This window comes from Venustampulla echinocandica (genome assembly GCF_003357145.1).
Source record: "Venustampulla echinocandica strain BP 5553 chromosome Unknown scaffold_2, whole genome shotgun sequence".
NCBI lineage: Eukaryota > Fungi > Ascomycota > Leotiomycetes > Helotiales > Pleuroascaceae > Venustampulla > Venustampulla echinocandica.
Genome location: NW_022474207.1, coordinates 96,978 through 123,171, shown reverse-complemented (window position 1 = coordinate 123,171; position 26,194 = coordinate 96,978). Strand labels below are relative to the sequence as shown.

General features: G+C 49.3%; 9 protein-coding genes across 9 annotated transcripts; 4 read left to right on the top strand and 5 right to left on the bottom strand.

Moving 5' to 3' along the window:
- Window positions 1–13: 13 nt before the first annotated feature.
- On the bottom strand, window positions 14–1,282 carry BP5553_04407 (Uncharacterized protein; the record flags this gene model as incomplete). The annotated part of the gene is made up of 1 exon (XM_032013030.1): window positions 14–1,282. The coding sequence occupies one exon, from the start codon at window positions 1,280–1,282 to the stop codon at window positions 14–16; it is 1,269 nt and encodes a 422-aa protein (XP_031869630.1).
- A 1,175-nt stretch (window positions 1,283–2,457) lies between these two features.
- BP5553_04406 (putative Fumarylacetoacetate hydrolase-containing protein 2 like protein) lies at window positions 2,458–3,106 on the top strand (the record flags this gene model as incomplete). The annotated part of the gene is made up of 2 exons (XM_032013029.1): window positions 2,458–2,843; window positions 2,899–3,106. 2 exons carry the CDS (start codon window positions 2,458–2,460, stop codon window positions 3,104–3,106), a joined length of 594 nt encoding a protein of 197 aa, XP_031869629.1.
- Window positions 3,107–3,402: 296 nt separating this feature from the next.
- Window positions 3,403–5,043, bottom strand: BP5553_04405 (Uncharacterized protein; the record flags this gene model as incomplete). The annotated part of the gene is made up of 1 exon (XM_032013028.1): window positions 3,403–5,043. One exon carries the CDS (start codon window positions 5,041–5,043, stop codon window positions 3,403–3,405), a length of 1,641 nt encoding a protein of 546 aa, XP_031869628.1.
- Window positions 5,044–5,337: 294 nt separating this feature from the next.
- BP5553_04404 (Cytochrome c oxidase assembly protein COX15) lies at window positions 5,338–6,987 on the top strand (the record flags this gene model as incomplete). Its single annotated transcript, XM_032013027.1, has 2 exons — window positions 5,338–5,747; window positions 5,805–6,987. 2 exons carry the CDS (start codon window positions 5,338–5,340, stop codon window positions 6,985–6,987), a joined length of 1,593 nt encoding a protein of 530 aa, XP_031869627.1.
- A 273-nt stretch (window positions 6,988–7,260) lies between these two features.
- Window positions 7,261–9,219, bottom strand: BP5553_04403 (putative lysine-tRNA ligase; the record flags this gene model as incomplete). Its single annotated transcript, XM_032013026.1, has 3 exons — window positions 7,261–7,271; window positions 7,334–8,936; window positions 8,998–9,219. 3 exons carry the CDS (start codon window positions 9,217–9,219, stop codon window positions 7,261–7,263), a joined length of 1,836 nt encoding a protein of 611 aa, XP_031869626.1.
- Window positions 9,220–10,107: 888 nt separating this feature from the next.
- Window positions 10,108–12,411, bottom strand: BP5553_04402 (Cytochrome P450; the record flags this gene model as incomplete). The annotated part of the gene is made up of 5 exons (XM_032013025.1): window positions 10,108–10,168; window positions 10,511–10,557; window positions 10,672–11,812; window positions 11,955–12,043; window positions 12,106–12,411. The coding sequence occupies 5 exons, from the start codon at window positions 12,409–12,411 to the stop codon at window positions 10,108–10,110; spliced, it is 1,644 nt and encodes a 547-aa protein (XP_031869625.1).
- A 4,746-nt stretch (window positions 12,412–17,157) lies between these two features.
- Window positions 17,158–18,311, top strand: BP5553_04401 (Uncharacterized protein; the record flags this gene model as incomplete). Its single annotated transcript, XM_032013024.1, has 2 exons — window positions 17,158–17,324; window positions 17,417–18,311. The coding sequence occupies 2 exons, from the start codon at window positions 17,158–17,160 to the stop codon at window positions 18,309–18,311; spliced, it is 1,062 nt and encodes a 353-aa protein (XP_031869624.1).
- A 1,829-nt stretch (window positions 18,312–20,140) lies between these two features.
- Window positions 20,141–21,850, top strand: BP5553_04400 (uncharacterized protein; the record flags this gene model as incomplete). Its single annotated transcript, XM_032013023.1, has 4 exons — window positions 20,141–20,197; window positions 20,281–20,901; window positions 20,964–21,098; window positions 21,182–21,850. 4 exons carry the CDS (start codon window positions 20,141–20,143, stop codon window positions 21,848–21,850), a joined length of 1,482 nt encoding a protein of 493 aa, XP_031869623.1.
- A 186-nt stretch (window positions 21,851–22,036) lies between these two features.
- BP5553_04399 (NAD(P)-binding protein) lies at window positions 22,037–23,216 on the bottom strand (the record flags this gene model as incomplete). Its single annotated transcript, XM_032013022.1, has 4 exons — window positions 22,037–22,164; window positions 22,220–22,354; window positions 22,405–23,073; window positions 23,132–23,216. 4 exons carry the CDS (start codon window positions 23,214–23,216, stop codon window positions 22,037–22,039), a joined length of 1,017 nt encoding a protein of 338 aa, XP_031869622.1.
- Window positions 23,217–26,194: the final 2,978 nt, after the last annotated feature.

The following is a 26,194-nucleotide window of genomic DNA, read 5'->3' as shown; positions in this document are numbered from 1 at the left end:
CAGTCAGTCGATCTCACAGATAGGCAAATAAGGAGTTGTAGGACTTACTTCCGCAGTGGAAATCCAATTCCATAAACGCAACAGGGCTATGAATACGGTAATAGTACGGATCCTCATCTCCGAATTCTCCAATCCAGGCAAAATATGTCTCATTCAAGTGCTTCTTGAACAGTGCCAGTCGATGTTGGAGAACTGACTCTGGGTAATATTCGTTGAAAGCAAGAAAAAGATTGATGATGCTGTCTTGGCTTGCTGGCGGGAACTCTGAGACGAGACAGCCCTCTGTGTACCTCGTCAGTGGAGGCCTCAAAATATACCAGAAATATATACCATAAGGCAAAACTCGATTATCCTGCCTCGCACCACCAAGATGTCTTTCATCAAACGGATTCCACCGATCAGCAGCCAAGCTGTTACCATCCATTCCCTTACTCAAGGTAGCCTTGTCCTGTAATTCTTTTGGCAATCCCTGCATCAGCTTCAAGCTCACTAATTCTTCAGTCCGAAATAATCGCAACCCGGCATGGGGTCCCTCATCAATCCTATCTGGTTCTGCTCCCATAAAGGTAGGCCCAATGACCATTCTCTTCCCTAGAAATACGACTGCTAGGCAAAGATGATGCCCAAAGAATGTATAACCCCATGGCGAAGAGAGGGACGGAGTACCGAAGAGACGGAAGTTGTAAGAATGCTCATTTAGGACTTTCTTGCCGTTGACAAGATGACCGAGGAAGCCGTTTGTAAGACAACAGCCAAGGACTTTCTCGTAGCCTTGTGGCGAGAACGAGGCTTTGAAAATGGTGTGGACGGCGGTTTGGATACCTTCTGAGCATTCATCAAGCCGAAGGCCGCCAGGGTTCATGTAAAGCTCTGGGTTAGACCACAACCTGAAAGCATCATCCGTCACCTGTCCAAATTGCACGGCTCCCTTTTGGTCCGATGGCAAAAGGCTCAGCAAGTGCACCGCTTTGGCAATAACCTGCTCAGTCGGCGCACCTTCGTCCTCGGCATAGTGATACAACCCGGTTCTAACCTTTCCATCCGAGGTAAATCCTATATATGGCGTCTCCAAATTCTTCGCATCAAGACGGTTAATTAACCAAGCCGGGGCCTCAATCATTCTCCTCGACTCGCACCAACTGAGGGCATTATGGTCAGCTATACCAGCAATTCGAGGGTGTGAGGGCGGAGGTATAATATCGCGGAAGGGAACGGCTGCGTCGGAGCGTGGTTTAGTGGGATCGGTCGCCTGAAGGTATCCCGAGTTGTGGGGAGCGGCCATGATTCAATTGCACCTGGGGAGTGTTCAAGTTGCGTTGAGCCTCCGGTTCCTTGAGATGGTTAATTGGATTGAATAAGATGGTACCTCGTATGTTTCGGAGTACATACTGACTTCCCTATGAGATTGACGAGTACAAAGATGCACCTTACGGATCACTAGGATAGTATGGATATATTTGATATTTGATATTTGTTTCAACAGCTCGGATATTGATTTGAACCCCGCGATGGAGGGGTCGTCAACACTGTGCACGTGATGCAGGATGGCAGACACGTGATGCAGCTGGCCGCTTTCAATCGTGTTGAAGTTATAATTATAAGAAATGACCCAAGAAGATTGTAAGTAAGGGTCTTTACTAGCCTTGCAACGCCATGGTATAGTTACACTTCGGACGGAGTCCCGTACCATTGTGCACAATTGTGTTCCAAGGTACTTGGTGCTTCTACTTCTGGTTCTGCTGCATGTAAGGTACTCAGGTATACTAGGTAGTACAACTGGAGGTCGGAAGTCCGGAGTTGGGGGTAGAATATAAAGAAAGACAGCTGGGTACTTTTAGCCAAGTGATCTGCTTGTTCTCTTTCATCTTTGTCTCGTCCCGGCCGTTGGGCTTCTATCCTCCGTATTAGAAAGCCTGCCATCTTCGACTGTTTGACATGTCTGTCCCATCGTTTAACCATAAGTGGCTTCTTAAGAGGCAAGGCAATCCGCTCAACTAATAGCCATCGCTTTGTTAGGTCTTGTCCGCTTCATCCCAAAGTCCTCCAAAGCCAACATCTATATCGGAGAACCAGTCGATAAGGACCTCGATGTTGGCGCAGCTATGCGAGCCGGTAACGATGTCGAGGTCGTCGTGTACAGCGGTTCCTCAGTGCTGGACCTCGGGGTTCTAACTGATAAGATAGAAGTGATAGACAGGCTTCTGTCACCTCTATCTCAGGCCGAAGTAGGAACAATCCGTTGCATTGGATTGAACGTGCGTCTCACAATTCCTCCATCCCTTCAAAAACCAAAAGGCTCACAGCCAAGCTATAACTGACATTCTGATCCACAGTACGCTCAACACGCGAGAGGTTCGTACTTTCGGTTTGTGAATTCCACGGCTTAGAAACACACCCCTCCGAGACAGGCAACTTATAGTATCATCTCGCACCTGACCCTCGATTTTAGAAGCAAAAATGGGCCTACCAGAAGTGCCGACAGTCTTCATGAAACCTGCGACTTCGCTCGCCGATCCTTACCCATCGCCGACTATCATCCCCAAATCCACTCTGCAAGACGACTGCTGCGACTACGAGTCTGAACTAGTCATCGTCATTGGCAAGAAATGCAAAGATGTATCGGAAGCTGAAGCACTAGATTATGTTCTAGGATACACAGCGGCCAACGATGTCAGCAGCAGGACTGCTCAGCTCGCTCAAACTCAGTGGAGTTACAGCAAGGGCTTTGATGGTGCCTGTCCCATTGGTCCGGTGATCGTGTCGAAGCAATTGGTTCCTGATCCCGCTTGGCTCAAATTGAGGGGATTGAAAAATGGCAAAGTGATGCAGGATTGTGGGATTGAGTACGTATAATTGACTAGAACGAAGGAAGGGGGGCAGGTTTTAACTGTGTTTCAGTGATCTAATATTCTCAGTCCCAAGGATTGTGTCTTTTCTCTCGCAAGGAACCACACTTCCACCTGGCACTATCATCTTAACAGGCACACCTGCGGGCATTGGCTTTTCCTTCTCGCCAAAAGAATATCTGAGGGGAGGAGACGAGTTCGCAGTTGAGATCTCACCTTATATTGGGACGTTGAGTACAAAATTCGAGGCAGAAAAGTAGATCATATTGAAGCACTCTGATTTGTTGGATGGGGATTAAGTCAAAGATGACGAAATACTCGCTTGGGCAACTACTCAACAAAGTCCATGTGGCCGAGTTTAGTTTGCCATGAGACAACCGGTGCCACCTCACTCCGCTTGGGCGAAATGGCCGTGTGAAATGAGTATATGAATTAATCTATGACTTTAGGCATCCAATATTTGCAATGATCCCATGCTAGATATGTAGTCCCAAGTCCCCAAAATGCGCCAGCGCCGTGCTTAAACCCCCCACAAATGCTCATCTATAACCCATCATCAAAACCGCTCGATAGGCCGACCCTCTCTCCTCCGGCCCATCAAAAACCAGGCACAGCTTGCCCAGCACATCCCGATTCCAATCCACGCATAGCTGGGCATCTTGAAACCCGACATGATAGGTAACAAGAAGGCTGCCCTTGGTACAAATAGAAAGGTGGCTGTAAGAGGGCTTGTCGCCCTAGTCAGTGCAATGGTGCTGAAGAATACAGCCCAGCTACCTAATCCGCCACAGAGAACCATGAGCCAGTGAAAGAACACATCCAGAAAATAACAGTTTCGGGAAATGTTAGAAACTTCGCCCGAGAGGAAGACTATAGGTAGGAATATCATAATTGATAAGAGGGACGTGTAGTGAAGTAAGCGCCAGTATGCCCGCGCTTCCTCGCGCGAGCCAGAGTAATCCGCCGGCGAATTTGAGGACGGAAACGTCCCGATAAGCTCTCCCTGCGGAACTAAAGAAGCGACAAGGGATTTATAGGTTCGATGGATCTGAACCGGATATAGCGCAACGAAGATGGAGGAGAAGACGCCGGCAACAATACTCTCCCACGTTACCCGGACATTGGCGCGGGACGTCGCCACGAGAAGGGTGAGGGTTGCCGTAAGGGCGGAAGAGAGCGTCGCGACGCTATGTGACGCACCTGTGAGAAAGGCAGTAAAGAGGAGAGAGAGCGGTACTATGCCAATGCGTGCTAGCATATAAATTGGGAGTTGGGCATAGGCAAAGGATAGGTTGCTCAGTGAGACCTTTGCGACGAAAATGACCGCCAATGGCAAGACTTGTTTCACCACTGCTAGGTCGAATTCAAACAGACCCCCCCCAGCAATACCGCCTGAAAACCCCGAAGCCCATCTAATTAGAGAGCCTAACAATCCGACATTCTTTTGTTGCCCCTTGAAACCAGGAGCAACTCCCGATTGCAGCGGTTTCGAGGGGGCAATCATCGAGGATACCCCAGCACTCGTAAGCCACGGGCTCACCCAACGTGTGATATAAGCCGAAAGCAGGATGAAGAAGTGGGTAATGAGCATCTCGAACAGGGTCGTTGTGAGAGGATACGGAAACTTGTACACCCCCGCTATTAGAACCATCAGCTTCGTGTGGGACGTGTAGTTGTTTGCCAGGTACCCACTCCACAGGATTATCCTATTCATGATAGTCAAGCCAATCTGACAACCTCCCAGCCATAGGACCAGAACACCGATATACACCGTCCATCCTAGCTGGGTTGTGAAGAGCCATTGCCCAAAGCCTCCGCGGTAGAGAAGCGCTCGCCATCCAGTGAGCTTATACCCATCTTCTGGAAGGAACGGTCGCTGTGATGCTGGGTAGTCGCCCCAGTCATCATCGTCCGTTTCCGAGGTAGGATTCGAGTCCGAGTGCTGGCGTTGGTGATAAGGGGAGGGCGACCGAGAAATATTGATCAAGGGGATTGAGGTGGAGCGGAATTCAGAGGAGGATTTGGGGTTGCATGAAGTCATTCTCGAGCGAGGCCCGTCAATATCAGAGTCGATACTCCCGGAGGAATTGGTCTGGTGGTGGCTTGTTGGAGTTTCTTTGGTAGCTGCGACCAGATATTGGAGAGCTGGACGGAACGGATTGGAGTTGGAGGATGAGTTATTGCGTAGGGAGAACATGGGGCCTTATGGGGTTGTCCTCGTAGTTGTGGACATCGAGAAGTTGCTATGCTTCAGCGTGACGCCATTGCGTAAGATTTTATCAGCGGGTCAGGTTCGTTGGCGTTGAGATTACTGTTCATGCTTTTCTCATCGTGGCCGGAGATTCGCGAGCTTATTTCGTACACAGGGGATGGATCTACGTCAGGCAAAACCTCGGCTAATCTTTAAATATCTATATCGTCCCACTTGATCCTGAGCTTTTCTCGATGGACATGAACATCGTTCCAAACGCGCCAATTCTCCCCATTGACCATGGCCTCGATACTTCGAGGGATACGGAGGGCTGCTCCCCGTCTGTCCCTGCCCCAGGACTTCTTCGTATGCCAGCAGTGCATAAGCCAGGCACGCCCAGCCGTGAGACATGTCAAGCTCCCCATAAAGCCGAGTGTATCACAGGCCAGCCCAATACGCTTCAGTAGCAGTGCAGCAGGAATTTCCCCAAATGCCGGTGCCACACTTAAGGCAGCTTCGCCGTTGGGATCTCTCAGCAAGACCATCTCCGAGAAAAGTACAGAACTAGAAGGGCGCGCGCGAGAGGCCTCGGGAAATAAATTCTTCCCGGACACATCGTCCTCGTCCGTGGCATATTGGCTCTTAGCAAGCGCGGGGAGCGTCTTTGGGATTGTGGTCTTTGGGGGCCTCACACGATTGACTGAGTCGGGGTATGTCTCACACTTTTCCATAATATCTACAGAAGCTAGACTAATGGCCTTGGACAGTCTAAGCATCACAGAGTGGAGGCCAGTAACAGGCTCTCTACCTCCTCTATCCACATCAGATTGGGACTCGGAATTCGAGAAATACAGAGCCTCCCCCGAATCCAAGCTTCTCAATGCTCACATGACCCTCGAAGAATTTAAAAAGATATACTGGATGGAATGGGGCCATCGACTCTGGGGACGATTCGTCGGTCTATCCTTCGTCCTCCCTGCCATATACTTCGTCTCCCGGCGCAGAGTTTCAGCCAACATGTCGCTTCGACTTCTAGGAATATCGGGTCTCATAGGATTCCAAGGCTTCCTAGGGTGGTACATGGTGAAATCAGGACTGAAAGACGACCTTTTTGCGCCTGGCTCCCACCCTCGAGTCAGCCAGTACAGATTGACGGCCCATCTGGGCGCAGCTTTCGTCTGCTACGTGGCGATGCTCTGGAACGGATTGAGTATCCTCCGCACCAACAGCCTCCTTTCGCATCCAGCACGCGGCCACGCCCAACTCCAACACCTCTCATCCTCAACCCTCTCCATATTCCGAAAATCAGTTGCAGGACTCGCCATCCTCGTCTTCGCAACCGCCATGTCCGGCGGCCTAGTAGCAGGCTTGGACGCCGGGATGATCTACAACGAATTTCCACGCATGGGCACTGGCCTTGCGCCGCCGAAGTCAGAAATTTGGTCCAGCTTCTACTCTCGCCGAGAAGACGGAAGTGACTTGTGGTGGCGAAATATGCTAGAGAATCCGTCTCTCGTGCAACTGGATCATCGTATTCTAGCTACCACTACGTTCACGGCTATCTTAAGCTTATGGGCGTACTCGCGCTTTAACCCGCGTGTTCGTGCCGCTTTGCCTAACACGTGTCGCAAGGGCATGTTGGGCGTTGTCCATTTGGTCTTCATGCAGGTCGCCTTGGGCATTAGTACTTTGATTTATCTTGTTCCTTTACCCTTAGCAGCTATGCATCAGGCGGGTAGCTTGGCGCTCTTGACTGGTGTTTTGGTTCTGGGGAACAGGGCATGGATCCCGAAGCGTACATGGAAACTGGTGCAGAAGCGGATTAAGGTAGTTGCTGATGCCGGGTTGGGAGGTTCTAGGCATGTAATGGGAGGGCGTGGCAAAGGATTGAAAGCTGACGTGATAAGCTTAAGGGCGGAAATGAAGAGGCATGGGCCGCCTACTTCATGACCAGAGCTCGCAGGGGCGCAGTCCTGTGTCCCTTTTCATTTGGGGTTTGTCGGGAACGCCTAAAGTCGATTTGACTTACAAGGCATGTACAGTAACAGTGGCATGAAACGATTCTCTACTCTGTATCTATAAGACACAATTGATATACCTTCAGCTCCTTAATGAGCAATGGGATCTCTGGCAAGATTATACCAATACAAACTTTTTCTTCAAGGACAAGCTTAACATAGGCCTATCTATCATCCCAAAAACTTGCGGAAACAGTCGAGTCACCTACTTATGAGCTACAAGACGTCTCGTTAGCAAAGATACAAACCCCTTCAGATGCCGCATGAAAATGACTTACGAATACCCTCCTCGCTCATAGGCTGGATGCCGACCTCCTCCGCTGCTAGCTTCTCCTTCTTACGGCTTGTATCTTCCTTCATGAATGGGAATGCTAACACCTCTTTAATGCTATAATTATCCGTCAAGAACATAACCAAGCGGTCGATGCCCATACCCCAGCCAGCGGTGGGCGGTAGACCGAATTCTAAACTTTCGCAGAAGTTCTCGTCGATCATCTGCGCCTCATCGTCACCTTGGTCCTTTTGGCGTGCCTGCTCTTCGAAACGCAAGCGTTGATCAAACGGGTCGTTCAACTCGGTATAGGCGTTTATGATCTCCTTCTTGCACACAAAGGCTTCGAACCGCTCGCAGAGGCCCGGGCTGCTGCGGTGGTACTTGGCGAGCGGGGACATCATTTGAGGGTGGCCGGTGATGAAGGTCGGGTTGACGCAGGTCTCTTCGAGGTATTCACCTACAAGCTTGTCTAGCATGCGCGCGTTGGTAAGAGGCGGCGAGCATTCGAGGTTCATCTTCTTAAGAACTCGCTTGAAGAACTCGTTGGTCTTTTCCGTGTGCAGCTCGTCCCCAGGGGGGAACTTCTCGCCCGTCGCTTCTTCTAGGGCTGGGATCATCTCAACTCTTTTCCAAGGGGCTGCCCAGTTCACTTCGTACTCCTCGCCGTGCTGGGTGTGAAACTTGGTGACGGTGCCGCCAGTTATATGTTTAACCAGGCCAGAGACAAGCTCTTCGGTCATATCCATGATATCGTAGACGTCTGCGTAGGCCATGTAGAACTCGCACGTTGTGAACTCTGGATTGTGAGTCAAATCAATTCCCTCATTGCGGAATTGACGTCCCATTTCATATACCCGGTTCAGGCCACCCACGACGAGCATCTTGAGATACAGCTCAGGGGCCACGCGCATAAACATATCCATGTTGAGGTCGTTGTGGTGAGTCACAAATGGCTTTGCAGTTGCGCCTCCAGCTATAGAGCTGAGGACGGGAGTTTCGACTTCAACAAAGTCCTGATCGTCAAAGTATTTGCGGATGTAGGTGACCATCTTGGACCTCGTCAAGAAGACGTTTCGGGTCGGCTCATTCATGATCAAATCCAGATACCTCTTGCGATGTCTCTGCTCCTGATCCTTCAGCCCATAGTACTCATCCGGAAGTTGGTGCAGGCATGGAGTAAGGAGAACGACCTCGGTGGCAAAGATGGAAAGCTCTCCCTCTTCACCCTTCTCGATCTTGTTCTTTGGCGCAGTTCGCCCCGGGTGACCAACGATACCGATAATATCACCCCGTCGCAGATGCTCATGCTGCTGGTCGAATGGCAAACCACCGGCCTTGGCTTCCTGAAGCTGGCACATAACCTGGACCTTGACTCCCTCAGCCCTGATATCGTAGAACACAAGCTTGTTCCCCGATGCACGCTTGTTGTAGATTCGACCCCCAACCCTTATCTCCACGTCCTTCTTGGCCTCGCCCGACTTCAACGAGTCATGGTCCTTCACAAAATTGCGCAGATCATAGTTGGTATGGAACTTGTGGGGATACGGGTTTGGGTTCTTGGATTGCCGCAGCTTGTTGATGCTGCGCGACCGAATCTCAAAATATTGCTGTGGCGAGCATCAGTCTCAGTTCTCTAGCACAGGGGCAACACTGGGGGCGAAGAGCTACATTTGGGCTCAGTTCCTTCTCATCAGCCTCTGCATTTGTCTTCTTGGCCGAGGCAGGCTTGGGAGGTGCAGCGGCTTCCTTCTCGCGCTTTTGCTCCTCCTTCTGCCTCTGTTTCTGGCGCTTCTTCAATTCAGACTTGGAAACTCTTTCGCCCGTGACTTCGTCAAGGTGTAGATTGGCCATGGGCTCCGTGGGAGCAGATGCGCCGGCGTCGTCCGCCATGATGGGGTTGGGCGTATGGGTTGTTGGTGGTGGATGAGTATGGAGGTTGACGGTTGGCGGGGGAGGGGAAAGTAAAGTGTTTTGGAGATATTTATTTCTTGGTGGGGTAGACGAGGGACAACTACGGTATAATAATGTAATGGTCCTGAGTCACCACTTCGCTTCTCGCCTCGCACCGCCAAAAAAACACATCACAACACCACGACTTTACAGGCGTAAGTATATACGACGTATTTATATGTTAATTGTTAATTACTTCAAAGTCCAAACATCGTCTTTCCTGTGTGGGACTGCCAACTCCTCCGTGGACTGACGCGGGAGCAGATGGTTTGGCGACCTTCGCAGCTTCGGCAGCAAAGTCAGAGATGGATTTGCCTGCTGGAGGGTTGACGATGCCGATTCACGGTGAGTTGCGAGAGCGCAATAGAACCAGGGCGAAAGTCATTTCATCATAGCCACATCCACAGGAGTGCAAACTCCAAAAACCTGCTCCTCCATCACTGTCTGGGGCGAACCTAGGGAATAGGGCGCTGGGTGCTCGACTCTAGCACACAGATTGAATAGCGAATACCTTTTAGCACTCCATATCCCACAGTTAGCGACTCACTACCTCGTCAACTAAACTAAATATAGATATAATCGTCATGGCGTTCACATTTCCAATATCAGAAGTCAACGCCCACAGCGATGAACAGAGAGCTGGAGTAAGATCGCGCTCAGTGTCAAGACTGAGAACCCGAGCTATGTCAAATGCAGAGGGCTCCCTCTAGCTTGTTACAGCTCGAGCACGATACGACTGGTATCACGCCGCTTGAGGAGAGGCCCCGGAAAGCTCGACGACGTTGATATTACTGCTAGGGCTGTGTCTAAAATCACGTGGTACAGCTATCAAATCGAGGTTGTGCCTTGCTCTTTGTGAGGAAGACGAGCTTCGGTGGGCGCCTTTGGCCTAAAGTAGGTATCAGTATCCTGGTCTCTAGTACCCATATCACAATGACATGGTGACTTTGGATGATTCAACTTCTTTTTGGCACCGAGGTTAGGCGAGATTGCTGCTCAGACTTGAGTATATGAATTGGTATATCGCCGCATATGCTATATATATAGGATGCCAATGCAAAACGCTCGAAAGAATGAATAACACTGAAATGTCCATCTGAAAACGAACGCCCAACGCACTCGTCGACGCAGATTCTAATACAGATGAGAGGACCGTCATGCTTTATTCGCATTGGGTTGCACAATTTCTCGCCGACGGAATATCGTACGGAAGTTCAGCTGGCGAACGAACCAGGCATTATGCACCGTCCATTCTTTCGAGGGATCTTCGAGTTGAACCTATTCGATATTTAGTGTGTTGTCTTGCTTCCAGTCACGGTTACAGGTATACGTCTCCAGACGAGAAGTCAGAAGGCGGCGAGAAACCAAGCCCAAAGTTGAAGGCTAACATACCTCGAATCTCCTTAGGAAAGTAGGAACCAACTTATACACCTCCAATAGACTGATGTTCTTTCCGATGCAGGTTCGGGAGCCCATGCCAAAATGCAGCAGGCACGCGCCCATTTCTTTGATGCGCTTCTCCTCTGCCTCCTTATCTACAACCTTTGAACTATCCATCGCGCCATCTCCGGCCTTACCGCCGCCCACAAGCCATCTCTCTGGTCTAAAATCTTCTACATCGTCCCCAAATACCTCCGGTCTCCGATGAATAACCCAAGCACTGCACCCTACAATAGTTCCTCCTTTGACCCATTCACCCCCAATCTCTGCTCCTTTCTCAGGAACGATTCTTTCGAGATGTAATCCGGGGGCAGGGTGCAACCGAAAACTCTCCTTGATGCATGCGTCTAGGTAGGGCAATTCCTGACTTTCGGCCCACGTGACGACTCCTGTTTCCTTGTTGCTAAAAAAAGCTTGTTTGGCTTTGGCATCAAGTTCATCGAGAAGTGCTGAGAGACAGACCGGATTCTTTAGTAGGAAGTAGAAGACTGCTGAGAGGGAGATTGCAGTGGTTTCGGAGCCAGCGAAGGCCATGGAAACCGCCATGGTCGTCACAAGTGTATCATTCATGAAGTCGGGGCGGGCTTCTTTCGCTTGCATGAATTTTGAAAGAAGATCCGGTTGGGTAGGCTTTCCTTTGGGCTCAGTTGAAGGGAGGACGGAGGCAGATTTATCGGCATCCGCTGGGTAGCGCTCTGCCATACGCTGCTTGGCGAAACGGGCAACTGGGAATGTAGCATCAATGAGGCCATATTGCGCAGCTAGCAGGTAAAGGGGGTTTTTCAGGAGCAGGCGATCCAGGAAGGGGATTTGGCCAATTGGAGCGGCGTAATCGAATATCTTCCCAAGATATTTCACGATGCCCTCAATGTCTTCATTTTCCTCGACAAAACCATGACGCTTGCTGTAAGTCATCTCGCCGATAACGTCGAAAGCGTAAAACTGCAGCCATCGGGAGAAGTCGCAAGATTTTCCCGTTTCGACATATAACTTCTCGGTTTGAGAAAGAAAGAGGTCAGTGGTCGAATCGACAAACGGCTCATACTGAACCAGCGTTGACATGGAGAAAGCGCTGTTGACGCATCGACGAAGCCTAAGCAGGGGGAGAGTAAGCGTGCCAATTCTCCTGCTTGTTGAAAACTGAAAGGGGGTATCTGGAGCACATGAAAAGGGGGTAGCGCGAAGGCGGTTCGCGAGAAACGAATAAGCCATGTAAGAAACCTAATTATCCTTACTGTGCATGGAACGCTTCCGAAGTGGTGCTGAAGAGAGATGGGAGCCGGTGCCCATTAGCTACTGATTGCTGAACGGGATAGAATTCAGACTGTAATCCCAATCAGCTTCGACCGTACCAAGTTTCCAAGGTGTATTTAAGGTGGTGCTTACCTTGGTGAAGCCTTTATTGAGGCCATATATCGCTTTCAGCGTCTGTGGGTTTGAAAAAGACAGGCTGTTGGGGCCCAGGCGAACGACATCGCCATGTTTGGCATGGAGCTTAATATGCTCAACCTCGGGGCGTCGTTTATACACGACCCAGAACCTCCACCAGTCGGTAATGGAGGCGAGAAACGGGCCCGGATATTTGTTCAGCCCTCGATTAAAGCGGTTCTTGATCAAGTATGAGGCCAAGGCAAGGGCGAGCACTACAGGCCAGTTTTGTACGAGGGCTTCAATAAATGATTCCGCGACCATGATGGGTGGCGAATATGCGAGTATATATATGAATATATGAACATGAAAAGGGGAGCGAAGCGGAAAAAAGTTGTTCAGCAACAAAACTATCCGTGGCTTTTATGAGAGGGCGGTTGGATTCAAGTTGGTGGATGGGATCTGAGAAGCCACGCGTGAAAGGCGCAAGCCGCTGGGGAGGGGGGCAAAGGGGAAGGGCAGGGCAAGGCAGGGCAGGGTTGGGAGACTGGGCGGAATTTTAATAAAAACGACGCAGAGGAGAGCAGTACTCGTAGTTAAAGACCCGTATGGAGGATGGAGTATGGAGATGGAGGCACTGTCTGTAGGTACGTAAGGACGAAGTAGGTCCGTAGTGGGGTCCTACAGCCCTCCTCGTCCTCTCCATCCGTTCTTTTAATTCCAGAGCCTCGCACCCGGGAAACCGATGCGGGACGCTACTCGAGCGCTTGCCCTGGGGCCTGGGGGGCGCTGGGGGCCACGGCACGGCAAAAGAATGGTAATATAACGATATAACTGCGCACTGTACGCTGTAGAGTAGTACCGTCAGTCGACGATTAGTGCTCTGGACAGCACCTCCGTAGGCGACTCGGTGCTTGGACAGCGGCCCTTGGCGGAGGCAGCGTATAAGACAGCTGCCGACGGCGCTGGTGGGCCAGGCGGAGGCTATTGCGACGTCCCAGATGCCAACCCCCAATAAATATCTGATCGCTCTCACGCTTGTGGCGGCGACGGCTCGATGATGATGATTATTGCAACGACTAGTATGCTAGCATAGCTAGTATAGCTAGTCTGCTACCCCGCGGCGCCACGGCAGATCGATCGGAGGGCGAGGAACATTATTCTGCATTCTGCGCGGGTTCGAGCCCTTTCCCGGGGCCGATGTGGATGGCAGATGGCAGATGGCAGATGGAATATGGCAAATAAGGGCAGATGGCAAATAGCAGATGCACCGTGGAGGGGGCTTGGTCGACGGCTGGGGGGGGGATTGTGTGCGTGTGCCGGAAGGTCGAGAGAGGTGTTATCATTTGGGTTGGATGTACAGTATGTACGTAGGTAGTATGCCACAACCCTTTCGTAGCCAGGTGCATATTCCAGGTTAGGTACCGTACTGTTGATGTTGATTGTGGGACAATGACAGATGACAGTAATCGTGACAATAATATAGGGGGCTGAGGTTTGTAGTGTACGAGTATGCCTGGCACCTACCTACCAGGCACCTTGCTGTACTTTCCTAGGTACTTCGTACGGAGGCAAGTAACAAGTACTTCGTGCCCTAGCTGACTTCTGGTATATTATCTCCTTCTTCTCCTGCTTAAGAAGCTTCTTACTTATGAGGTAGTACTCGACTTTACGTACCCTACTTAGGTACTCTAGGACTCGGCTTTGGTACTGCACGGTACTCTAGTTGTCCAGTACTGTAAAGGTAGGTAGATAAGGTAGGTACTTCTTACTGTGTTAATAACCTAGTACTACCACTACCACTACCACTACTACTAATAACAATGGCCCTACGGGGTAAGAAGCACAAAAGTAGGTAGGTAAGTACGACAATACGAGTACCTCCGAGTCGGCAGTTGTGAATGTCGCATCTGCCGCCCTCTCCCTCCGAACCCGACTCATGGTTCATTATTGTTCCTGAATCTGCTTCGCACGGAGTGGGGATGCAACTTGAACAGGAGTACAGTGGTGCTTCGTACGGCTTTTCCATTGCGCACACTACTCCAGAGGGGATCCGGCAGATGCGATGCCATTCATCGTTCAGCTTTGCATCTTCCATCCCGCCGCGGCGGCACATTGAATACTGTGCCTCCGAGTCCCTACGTTATACTATACATACATGTACATGTATACTCGAGGAGATACGAGTACTCGAGTTATCGTCCACAATGCGCTCCGTAATATAGGAACTTCGGCACGTTTTCCGGCGCTCACCCCAGGAGGCTGCACTAGCCATTCATTTAACTCTGCATGCAAATGTATGACCATGACGGACAATAATCATATCAATTTTCGGATTCTCCACCACTGTCAACGCTCAACCATCAACTACCTACTGTCAACTGACCAGTCCCAAGTCACAGGCGGTCGTCGTGTTCGCGCCAGTTTACTCCTCTGCTGATATCTCGTCCTGTTCTAACGCGGTCTGCTTCGTTCAATAGTCACGATTACCAAGGGGCTGGCCTCATGTGCTCAGTCAAGTCAAGAAATAGAGCGAGATCGAGCTACTCCTTAACCGCCTGCACCTTTCTTATTCCTTTGGTGGGGGGGGGATACCAATCCAACTCTATCTCGCATGATTTTCCCTTTTCTTTTCACCGCTGAGGATAGGTTTGCGGAGAATCGCCTTCAATCAGTAGTTTTGATGCGATGCGCTGCGGATTAATTCTGTTGCTCGCCAAGTAGCGGGTGATTTTCGACTTAATGCTCCTGCCTATGTTAATGGCTTCATACAAGGAGTCAATCGGCACCCCCAACGGTGGCACCGCCGTTGAAGGATTTATCACTGTCTGAGACTTGTACGGCAGTGTAAGGCTATAATGTATCTGCGTTCTTGAATATATGCCCATTGTCAATCCCGAGCCCTCGCCACAATAAATGGATCGACGACCTGCTACTTCGTTCCTCAACAGATAGTTACTGCCTCGAGTTCATCTGTCTCATAAGACTGTAACAAGCCAGCGGTTTTGAAGTACGACATTGCAGGATTCCATGGAAACAGTTAGCGTCCAGGGCAGATTTGAAGCTTAATCACGCTTTCTGAATCTGTTCGAATTCCATAGACGTTTTTGTTTCTCTTCTTAAACCCCCAAACATCCATTCAAACTACTACATATCAGCCATACTGCCAAAATGGCGGTGTCATTACTTATAAGTATGAGGAACAACGGACCGAAGCACACCGTATTTACTATATATCATAGGTATAAAGCTCATCTAGCATACTAGTCACATTCTACCCGACCGATGTATTTAGTCGAGAAGACGTGCACCTTTCTTGTCGGGGAGAGTACTATTAGGGTAATTGGGGCAATCCGTTGAGACGATTATTCAAGCTTCTTTGCCTCAACAGGGCCCCTCGGCCATTGTTGCTTTGGAGGGCTTGATGCTCCTAGCGTGTTGAGTGTGCTAGACGCATATATCCGTATGTCGAGTTTGTTAGCTACCATAGGGTACGGGTGCCAGATATTGTTTACGCTGATTTGAAATTACCTTGGGCTTTCATCTCTTTAGATTGTACTATTTGAACCTAGCTACGTTTATCAAATTAGGCCGTAACTCCAAGTCCCACACTTTACCAATAGCTTTTTTAACTTAGGTACTTATCACAGCCCTGTGGCACCGGCTGTAATCCATCGCTAATTTTGCGCCTATAACCTTAACAATTACACAGCGTCATATAGGGGGCCATTCCTAGGCAAACCCTAAGGGTTCCACTTCCCTTGCCAAACATCTTGTGGCATTCAGTATTCTTTGGGCTAGTAGAGCCCTTGTGAAATCGACTGATGCACACGAGTACCCAACCGCTTTAGTTGTGTTTCCAGCCGAGTTATCCGCATTGTCAGTCCGAAGACAAAGTTGGCTATCGCCCACGATACGAACCATACGGTTGAATAACGCACCCGACAACTCAAATTAAAATCGCAACAGGCCGCTTCTTCTTTTGGTGGTACTTCTACTCGTCCAACTTACCGTGCAACTCTAAGTACCTAGGGACCCCTAATAGGTAAGGCAAGTTAGCAATACGATCAAGAAGAAAAAGCATATTTTAAGCAATATACGAACTGATAAAACCTCAAGGGACTCAGCTCCTCTACACTCTTCTATCGTGGTAGGTACCGTTAGGACCTACCTCCTACGCACGCACCTGTATCTGTGCTACGTTTGTACTTCGCGCACCCCTCTAGACCCCTAAAATGCTGATGTAACGTCGGATGCTGCTGGTTCCGGTTCCGGTTCCGGTACCAGGTTCCTGGGTGCCTCTGCTCGGCGACCTTTTCGTCCTGTCCTTCAGTTCATTTTATTATTACTACCTACTTCGTGCTCACCCCATACTTCGTCCACGACACTACCAGGCACGTTTCGTCCTATTCTACGGAGTATATATCCCAGGAATCCCATTTAAAAGTGTTAGCATGCCAACACCGCACCACCACCAACACCACCAGCCGGCCCCGGCCCTAGCCAAGCCCGGCTGGCCGGTACCAACTACGCAGGAGTCAGTGACGAGCAGACCTCGCCGACCTCCCGGTAATGATGGAGCAGACAGGTCGAGACAACACAATGTGGCGGGCGTCATCGCCGACCAAAGCACCCAACAAACGCTATAGACCGCGAGTCGGCGACGCCGAAAAATGGATATGAATTTCTCCATGGCTATGGAAACGGATCTGAATCTGTACATGAACATTTACACCGTACGGATACATACCCCTCAGTGCAGTATTTATACGTCCAAGGGGCGCAAGAGAAGATACCATTTGGGCAATAAAATAGGTCTTTAAAGCATACGGCACGGATCGGGGATACACGTCGCCGCTAAGAAGTTCTTTTCGCTGGTCATCATTCTCCTTCACTGGATATCGGCTCTCAGCACGGTTTCGCGATCAAGTCGTTTGCGCCATACCGCCTGATGCCTGCATCGCTCAGAAGAACCTGCTCGAGTAGGATACTCTGGAAATAAGATAAGACCGAGAGTCTGTTGTACGAAGTATCGGTATCCTTTCCAACCGCCGACGAGACAACGACAATATGGCATCCCAATCGGCATCTCCCTGGCGTAACGTCCTCTCGGGAGTGTGCTTCGGTGCTGCTCTCACGGCCGCTGGCATGTACTCTCCTTCAACCATCATTGGTCAGATGCATCTCACCAACTTCCATATGATGAAAGGGTTTCTCGCAGCGAGTGCAAGTAGCGCGTATGTACCCCAGTTCCTTGTCCTTGTCTTCGATATATATCGTCCTCGTGTCACAACCGAATCCAAATATATCATGATTAACACCCAAACAGTCTTGCCATCCTCCTCGGCCAGTCCCTCAACCTCACCTCGTGCAAACCTCGCACACCCGCCGCTCTCTCCTTTTCTCTCCCTCTTCTTCGCTCTCCCTACGACGGGAACCTTCTAGGCGGTCTCCTAATTGGCTTTGGTATGGCTCTCGCAGGCGCATGTCCAGGCACCGTATTACCTCAAGTGGCAACAGGCGTCACAACTGGCGTGCCCGTTCTCTTCGGTACCCTTGTAGGCGGAATTCTCTACTCATTATTCAAGCCTATCCTTCAAGGGAAACCGGACGAAGCCAAACAAAAGGAGGATGCATTCTCTAAACCAACAGCCTATGAACAGGCTGGGATCTCCCGCAACACCGGTCTCGTTCTCTATGAGGGCTTATGCGTAGCTACTATCATAGCGGCGGTGGGTTTGTTCCCGCAAAACAGTCCGTCGCTCCTTAGCCCCGTCCTCGGCGGTCTCGTGATAGGGGGAACCCAATTCGTCACCCTCTTCCTGACCGGAACTACTCTTGGAATATCATCTGCCTACGAACAGATCGGAGATCTCTTCTGGTGGTCGGCCAAATCCCTTGCCATCGGAGATATCAGTAATAATGCCACGGCTCTTAGGCCAACAGTCCGAGGAACGGCCTTCGCATTCGGCACCCTGGCAGGCAGTTGGGTTCTTAGCCAGCTTGTGGATCTTCCGCTTCCGCAAGAGACCATCGATGTCAATGCCTCGCAGGCGGTGCTTGGTGGCATATTGCTGGTCGTCGGAGCGCGGATTGCGGGCGGCTGTACAAGTGGCCACGGCATTAGTGGAATGTCGATGCTGTCTGTAGCAAGTATGGTGAGCGTATTAGGAATGTTTGCGGGCGGAATGGGGTTGGTTGCGCTGCATAACGCTCTGAAGTAGCGTTGTGCGGCTTAGCTTGCCTTGACGGTTGTGCAAGCGTGGTCTAGATATCCTTTAGATAAGATATCCTTCTTACTCAACCCAGAGAGTCTCCATTGCTGTGGCTTCTCGTCAATTCATCCGAAATATCCTCATCTATTTAACCCGGGCCAATGAGCCAGTGGACAATGTTTCCAAGCTGTCGACCCCCTCTGAAGCGACAAATGGAGCCTTTCATACCTACTTTGCCAATTATCAGCCCCTCACATCAAAAAGCGACTTATCCATAGGCACGTAGCTAGGGGGGAAGAGTAGTTGCTAGGGTCTCGAGTGGAGGCGAATTTGTATCATTTATGGCGCATTCTTGGGCGACTTTGGTGCAAAACTCTTTTCGCCGCCAGTATTATAAGGCCCAAAGGCTATTACCTAGATATAAATCTGTTATCGTGTAAATATCTTACTAAAATTGAGGTATTCAAGTTACGCGAATATCTCACTAGAATTGAGGTATTTAAGTTGTATAAATATCTGACTGAAATTAAGATATCTACGCTCTCTAAGTCACGTGTGATAGCGCACGATAGCGACATCGTACCTTCCTCGGAAACACTCAGCATATTTATCTTCCCTAGGAACCACCAACATGGCTTTCTCAACCCTCGATGATCAACGTCCCCTCATCGACTTCGCAATACCTCCGTCACTGCGATCAATGTCCGCTTCACGGGCGCCGCAGCAAGATGACCCGAACATCCCCAACTACTCGAACAATCATGATCACCTATATGGCAATTCATAGCTTGGAACTGCCTTGGCAGTAAGCGCAAATACACCTGTAGAACTTGCCTACAGATATATACTCAATATTCTACTCGCTATTATAGGGTTTATTTTACTCCTTCTCCTCATCTACATATATAGTATATTCTCAACTATAATACGTCATCAGCTTCGTGGTGCTTTATAATGCTCTATTCCTCTAACACTATTAGTTAGGCTAGGGAAAAGCACCTACCGCGGTGTCAACGAACATACCTAGATACGAAAATACATACTCTCATCATCGATACGAACCAAGCAGCACCAAGTATTCACATACAAGTCAGACCGAGTTCCCAATCACATGTAAGTACGTATACTCGGAATAGTATTCTAATAGTCACAACATATATTACTATCGTAGTATTCACCGGCAATCAGGAGTATAGATCGGATATTGGGGACGGAGACAATTAAATAGAGCTATGGTTTTTTGCCTTGGTGGTTGATAGACATTGCAAACATTCAAATCCTATAGCCTTTGCTACACAATACACGTTATATCCTAATTACTACCTTGGGAATCTCCCTGTGAGACATAGAAATATTCCTTGTTACTTGACTAAATTCACGATTAACGACGAACAATCATCTAAACCCCGTCCCAAAGGCCCTCCCCTGTACAGGATCAAATGCCGGTCGGCCATTGCGATAAATACCTAGAGGGGCTCGTTGGTGGCCTAAGACGGAGAAAACCCGACATACCTACCTACCTAAGGTACCCACCCTACTTACCTAGGTACTCTAATCCCCAATACTCGACCTCGTCGTCGTCCGCAGGAGCTAGTATCGCCGCCAGATCCAGTTCCTGACTTCACGCGCTCTTCCTACGCGTAGGAACCAGAACCCCCGACTGGGGGCATCTTGCTCTCAGAGAGCACGTTGCCGTTCCGACTGACGTTGAAGTACTGGAGTATCGCTCTGCCTCGCTCTGCCTCGCTCCGCCTCGCTATTCTCTCCAACTGTACCTATGATACATACAGCATTGATTACTGGTAGCAACTGCTGTGCTTGCAGTACTGCGATGCAACATGGTGGGTGTCCCGACGAGCAATCGATGCGATAGCTGCCGCCGGCGGAAAAAGAAGGTATGTTATGTGAGGCGTTGCCATCTCTTCTGTTTCCTTACTATGACGCTCGAGATTCGAGATGCTGAAACCGGGCGCTACAGTGTGGTGAGGAGCAACCATCGTGCGTCCAGTGCATCCGCGGAGGGCGAAGCTGTGTTTACCAGACCCAGTGGAAATTCGTAGATGAGGCTCCCCACTGGACCCGGTACTATTCCGGGAGGCAGTTTGTCTACGACGCTACCGATCTCAGCTTGGAAGAGGCGTATGCCAAGTATAAGTATGTCGATGAGGGTGTGAGGCCGGACGGGCGACTCGTGATAGTGCGGGAGAACCTCCATTTCCTCCACCTCTCCCGGAACAGGACCGATCAGACGCACGCCAGGTCCTGGGTGCCTCGATACCTCGAGACCAACCATCTCGGCGTTGAGTTCGCATATTGTTTAGAGAGCAATGCGAGGGGCACGCTTGTGCCCCTCAGGCTGAGTGGCTCCTTCATCGATGCCATTCCCGCCCGCCTCGGCCTAAACCAGGCGCTGGATAACGCCGTCTCCTGCCTCTGTGCCATATACCGTGGCACGCTTTCAGCCCCCTATCTGTCCCACAAGCCCGTCTATCAAAGCTACGTTAGAGCGCTAGCATCGCTGCGCCTGTGTTTGAGTGATGAGGCGTATCGGCTGGAACCAGAGACTCTTTGCGCATCGATATTGCTCCAAGTATGCGAAGTAAGTCCATTCGCCGTGCACGCGCTGATTGAGCGGACATGCGACTAAACCCAACTATCTAGATCATCGTCAATGACGACCGCGCAGAGTGGAGTCACCTAGCCCGTGGAACGGCTCGTTTACTCTCAGCTCGTGGCAGCCAGCGATACACAACTGACTTCGAGCATGCAATGCTACACGCCCAGCTAAGCCATGTCGTATGTAACACAATCCTATGTATACCTAGGACCCTTCAATATGCCTACACGGACCCCACTAATCTCTGGCATTACGATAATAGATTGCCCAGGCTGTGAGTTTCAATGAGCATTGCTTTCTTGCTTCGCCAGAATGGCGACCACTTTTGTCGAGGACACCAGTATGGCCTTCGCAGACAGCCCTGGCAAGGTCTATGGCAGCTCGCTCTCGCCTCACCGTGCATCTACTCGACTTCCCAAGCCTAGTGAAACATTTCCGGGCTATAGATAAGAAGCAGATGTACCAAAAGGGGCCAGAAGAACACCCAGATTCGTTACTGCATAAAGCCCACGAAATAACTGATCGGCTGAAGAAGTGGCGCGAAGCTGAAGTATGGCCGCCGCCCATCTCATCTTCTACCAATGACATGCAAGATGTTCAAGACCACATTTTATATCCGGAAACCGTGGCTGGGGTTTCCGACTGCGTCGCCAACATGGCTCTCCTCAATATAACCCAGATTTTGCACACCCTATGCCAGGCAAAGTTACGCGCAGCACGAAACGACCCCGACCTACTACTTGAAATTGGTAAACTTATTGAAAGCCCAAAGACCCTTCTAGAGTGGCGCAAGCGTGCGACCAGTGCCTATCGTATCGTGCAAAGCATGGCTCCTTTGGCTGCTAAGCCGTTGGATTTTGGGATACGGATGATAGCTGCCCAGGCTGCAGATAAGCCCCGGATACCTTGGCGAAACGAAACGCTGTTATAAACAGGGCATAGATGGAATTATGGACTGAACAACACTCTGGCTCTCGGTATTGCATTCCTTTCTCTTACGGAATCTAGAATATGGCTAAGAGTTCAGTGAAGCAAAATACCCGTAGGTGGCCAAGATGGCGGTATCAACAAGTCGCCCCCGCGCCCTCCATACAGCCGCAATCTCTCATTTCTCAGTCTAGAGAATAAAATCCTGTCCTACAAGCTTCTCGCTCAGGTGCCAAAGTCGTTCTGCCACCTTACCATCGATAGCAAATTCCGCTGCCTGGGCCAACTGACAATCCGACATATATGCCCCCTGAGGCTCTAAAAGGTGCTGTCAGACTCCGCAGCAAAATAAAATAAAAAATAGGGTACATACCATCGAGAGAAGGATCAAGAGCCGCGACCAAAGCGGTGGCCGCTCCTTGATCTCCATTCTTCCACACCTTGCTCGTTTGTTTAATCATGCTCTGCCCTTCTTCATCAAGATTCCGAGAGAGACCTGTCCAGATTGCTTCAAGGCGTTAGAGTATATCTCATATGCCATATATCATCGTTACTCACAACCCGGATGAACACTATAAGACACAATACCCTTGCCCTTTAGCTTCTCCGTCAAGGACACAGAAAACAATATATTAGCTGTCTTACTCTGCGCATATCCTAGGAACGAAGAATACGGCTTGTCCGGATGAACTATAGAAAGCGGAAGGCCGGGGGGTGGTCTTTCGTCGACAGGCAATTCCGTGCGTTCAAAATTATAATCGCTAAAGCGGATAGGAGAAAGTCTATGCCCAGCACTTGTGACGTTGACAATGCGAGTAGCTCCTTTTTTCTCCGTTGCTTTGGCAGCTTCTTCAATTTTCGGCAAGAGAAGATTGGTCAGGAGGAAAAGGCCGATGTGGTTAGTTGCAAAGTGCATCTCCAACCCGTCTTTCGTCAGTTGTCGATCAGGGACATTAATTGCTGCATTGTTGATCACCACGTCGAGTTTTGGGGTCAGGCTGTTGATCTCTTGTGCGGCTGTCCTTACAGATTCCAATGAGCTGAGATCCAGATTAATTGCTCTGATCTCGACGTTTTTCGACGCTTCTTTTGTCCGAATTTGTGAAATTACCGTGTTAATCTTCTCGAGAGACCGTGACGCTAACAGCAAGAGTTCCGGCTTGTGTGATGCTATTGCTTCTGCCATATGTTCACCAAGGCTTCCGGGACTGACTCCCACAACCAACACTGCCCCAAAGATGAATTAGTTCGATAAGAGAACAAAGTAGCTATGGAGGTTTCGAACCATGTTTTCCTCGGACCTGTTCCGAAAATGCGGCCGCAACCTCTGACCCCGATGTTTCTGCTCCGAAGCTAGGAAAAGTCGTCATTTTCTTGGTTCCGAAGTTCACGTGGTGAATCCAATTTAACTTCTCCTCTTCTATATATGAAATACGGGGGTATGAGCGGGGAGATATAGTAAGTCTTTAGCTTGTCGGAAGCTGGAAGCTTCCTGTGTTAGACTGGCCCCACATTGTTTTATCCCTTGCACTTAGAATGTGGGGTTATTTAATGTTATCCGTTAGCTTTTCTTAGTCCCTCTACTCCGCAGTTTAACAACATCGAGAAATCGCTAGAGGGGTAAACAATAACTGATCACATGACTAACCCCCCCTTTTTACCCAAGAGAAATCTTACATGCTCCCATTTTGTAAATTGGGGTGCAGATTAGAAAATTAAAACGTAAACTTTCGATAATGGCTCTGCTGATGTATGCAGGCAAGCTGGCTGTACTTTAACAGAGGGTAGGAAAGTATAACGAGAAATGAAGATGGCCGATACAAGCGCAAGAATGAGTGAAAGGTGTTGAGGCTGATACTATATTCAACCTACACAAAGCCGCGTAAGCATTCAACCTTAAGCAACGAACCTGAAGTCCGATGGATCGAGGGATTTAAATACTAGGTTCAGTATGTCGGTCGATATGAAAAGGGCGAAATATTAGAACTCAAGAAAAAGACTACACTCGATCGTTGCCCGGTGTAATAGTTTTCTTACCGATCCAGTATCAGCATATAGAAAGACCGTCATCATGTAGTAACCTACCAGATACGTAATTATCCATTTTCTACTTGTTGCCGTACTTGATAACTCCATCCGCCCTATTCTTTAAAAGTCTAGACGTGCTAATTATTATGAGTTCGGTAAACGAAAAATAGAAATTGAAGACTATGTTTCTAGACTCGAAATTACTCCCTGCAGACAACCTACCTTTAGTCTACATACGTATGGCCCAGTCGGCCGACTTGAGTCTGTTGGGTCACTTTCATCGCGCAATGCCCAATGAAGCGCGAGTCGCGACCAGTCATTATTGTCGAGATTTTCTATACATAGATTTATGCTTATTGCTTGATAGAGCATTCATTAATGCTGCCAGTTAGGGGTCTAGCTTAAGGCGTAGATATTAGGGGGACACATGATAATATACCGCTAGGATCCTAAGACCTATTTTAAAACCTACCCAGAATGGCCCAATAATGAAAGGAGAAAATAGGGTAGAATAAAAAAGGTCCGATGGATGGACATAAAAGATAGATGGAATCTGGGGGAAAGGCGTTAATGTACTATATTCAGGTATAGTACAATGAGAAGAGGGCAAAATAATTTCTAACTGGACGTTAGGTTTCACTGTCACAGTTGCGAACTAATTATTAAAAGTTGTATAGAAAAACAGCACCTAGTAGCCCATGGCTAGAAGTTGCAGAAGATGCAACGAGGCAAGAGTGCATAGCTCAAAGAGTAGAGTCATGTCATTCCTCACATAAAAGGAGGTGGTCAAGCGTTGGGCTCGGTGACTTTCAGCTTCTTAGTGCTTCTTCAATTCATGTCTAGATTGAAGATAAAACTTGCTATAGCGGCACCTATATAGAAAGCATAAGAGACGGGTCGTCTATCTGCTTTAGCAACTCCCTTAACAGAGCCTTGGGGGGATAATCGGGTAGGAAGCCGGAAGCACTAGCAGCGGCCACCTCCTGAGGGCTGGTATCTGGGGCGTGCGTCCAGATAGCTGCGAGATGACCTGAGGAGAATCTAGTCTTAGCAAACGTAAGGAACAATGCCCCGCCAGAGATCTGGAAAACCCCAAGGGACATCCCGACAGTGTTATGCTCAGCTAGCGATAATGTCCTAACCAGGAACACGTTAACCGCAGAATGCAGAGGCTGGAAAACACTCAATCTCGCTATTTTAAACCCACAGCCTCGAACAACACCACAAATCACCTAATGCTCGATCTAAACGCTGGTTAGATATAGGTAAGTGGTTTTGGCCAGTCTAGAAGTTCCACGAGTTGTCGATTGAGTAGAGAGGGAAGCCATATATTATGTCCTAATATATGGGTTTGAGGGATACGGCAAACGGAGGATGCAGAAATATTTGTAAAGATAACCTACTCGCTCATTAGCGACTTACTAACTGCTGCCTAGTACATTCATTGGCTGAATTAAAACGGAAACAGTGATTGTCGTGCAGCTCTCCGGTCCCAGCGGAGGCGTGAATCGGTTTGATGGCCACCCCCTGTTACAAGAGACATCGGACCTTATTGATTTCCTATGGCCTTGGAGTATAATGAATGATGCTTTATCCAAAAATATATTGGTTCCCTAGCAGTTGTACCTTTAATATAGAATAACCGTGGTTGTTCTTCTGAGAGTGTGTCTTGCTAGGATAAGTTGTTCCATCCTCGACTGACAAGGATTTTCAAAGCAGCGCAGTTATCTGCTTGATGTAAGAACTCAATCCCTGCCTGAGGATTTCGTTTGTTTGCAATACGCTCCTCACGCTTCTCAAACCGGCCAGCGAAGCTCGTTGGCAGCAAAGTCCAGACCCCATAGTCCGCTTACATACTTAGTATCTAGACCTGAACGATGAAAGCTGGGCGGCATCAATCAAACGATAAGATAGTGTCGACCGTGATAGCACCAATATATATATATATATAAGGGGTCAGGATTTTTCTTTTTTCAGGTGCGGGGAATAAATATGTCAAAGACTGATTTGGCTGACTAAAGCGAGGCACAGATAAGTTTCGCTAATCAAATGCCTGTGGACCATGTCTACTAGGAGACCAGAGCTGCTTTTGTTAGAATATGGGAGTTATGGGAGTTCCCCTGGCCGGCTGGTCAAGCCACTTAGGCACCCCACTTGGCACTTCTCCACCACAAAGGAGAAATGAGATATGTGTACTCGCGATGAGCCGAATACACGGATATCATCGCATCCCATACTAATTAGTATGGCACATGATGATGGAGGCCCTGGGAAGCTATTCGGATACCATCGGTATTATTTCCTTGAGTCACCTGATTGA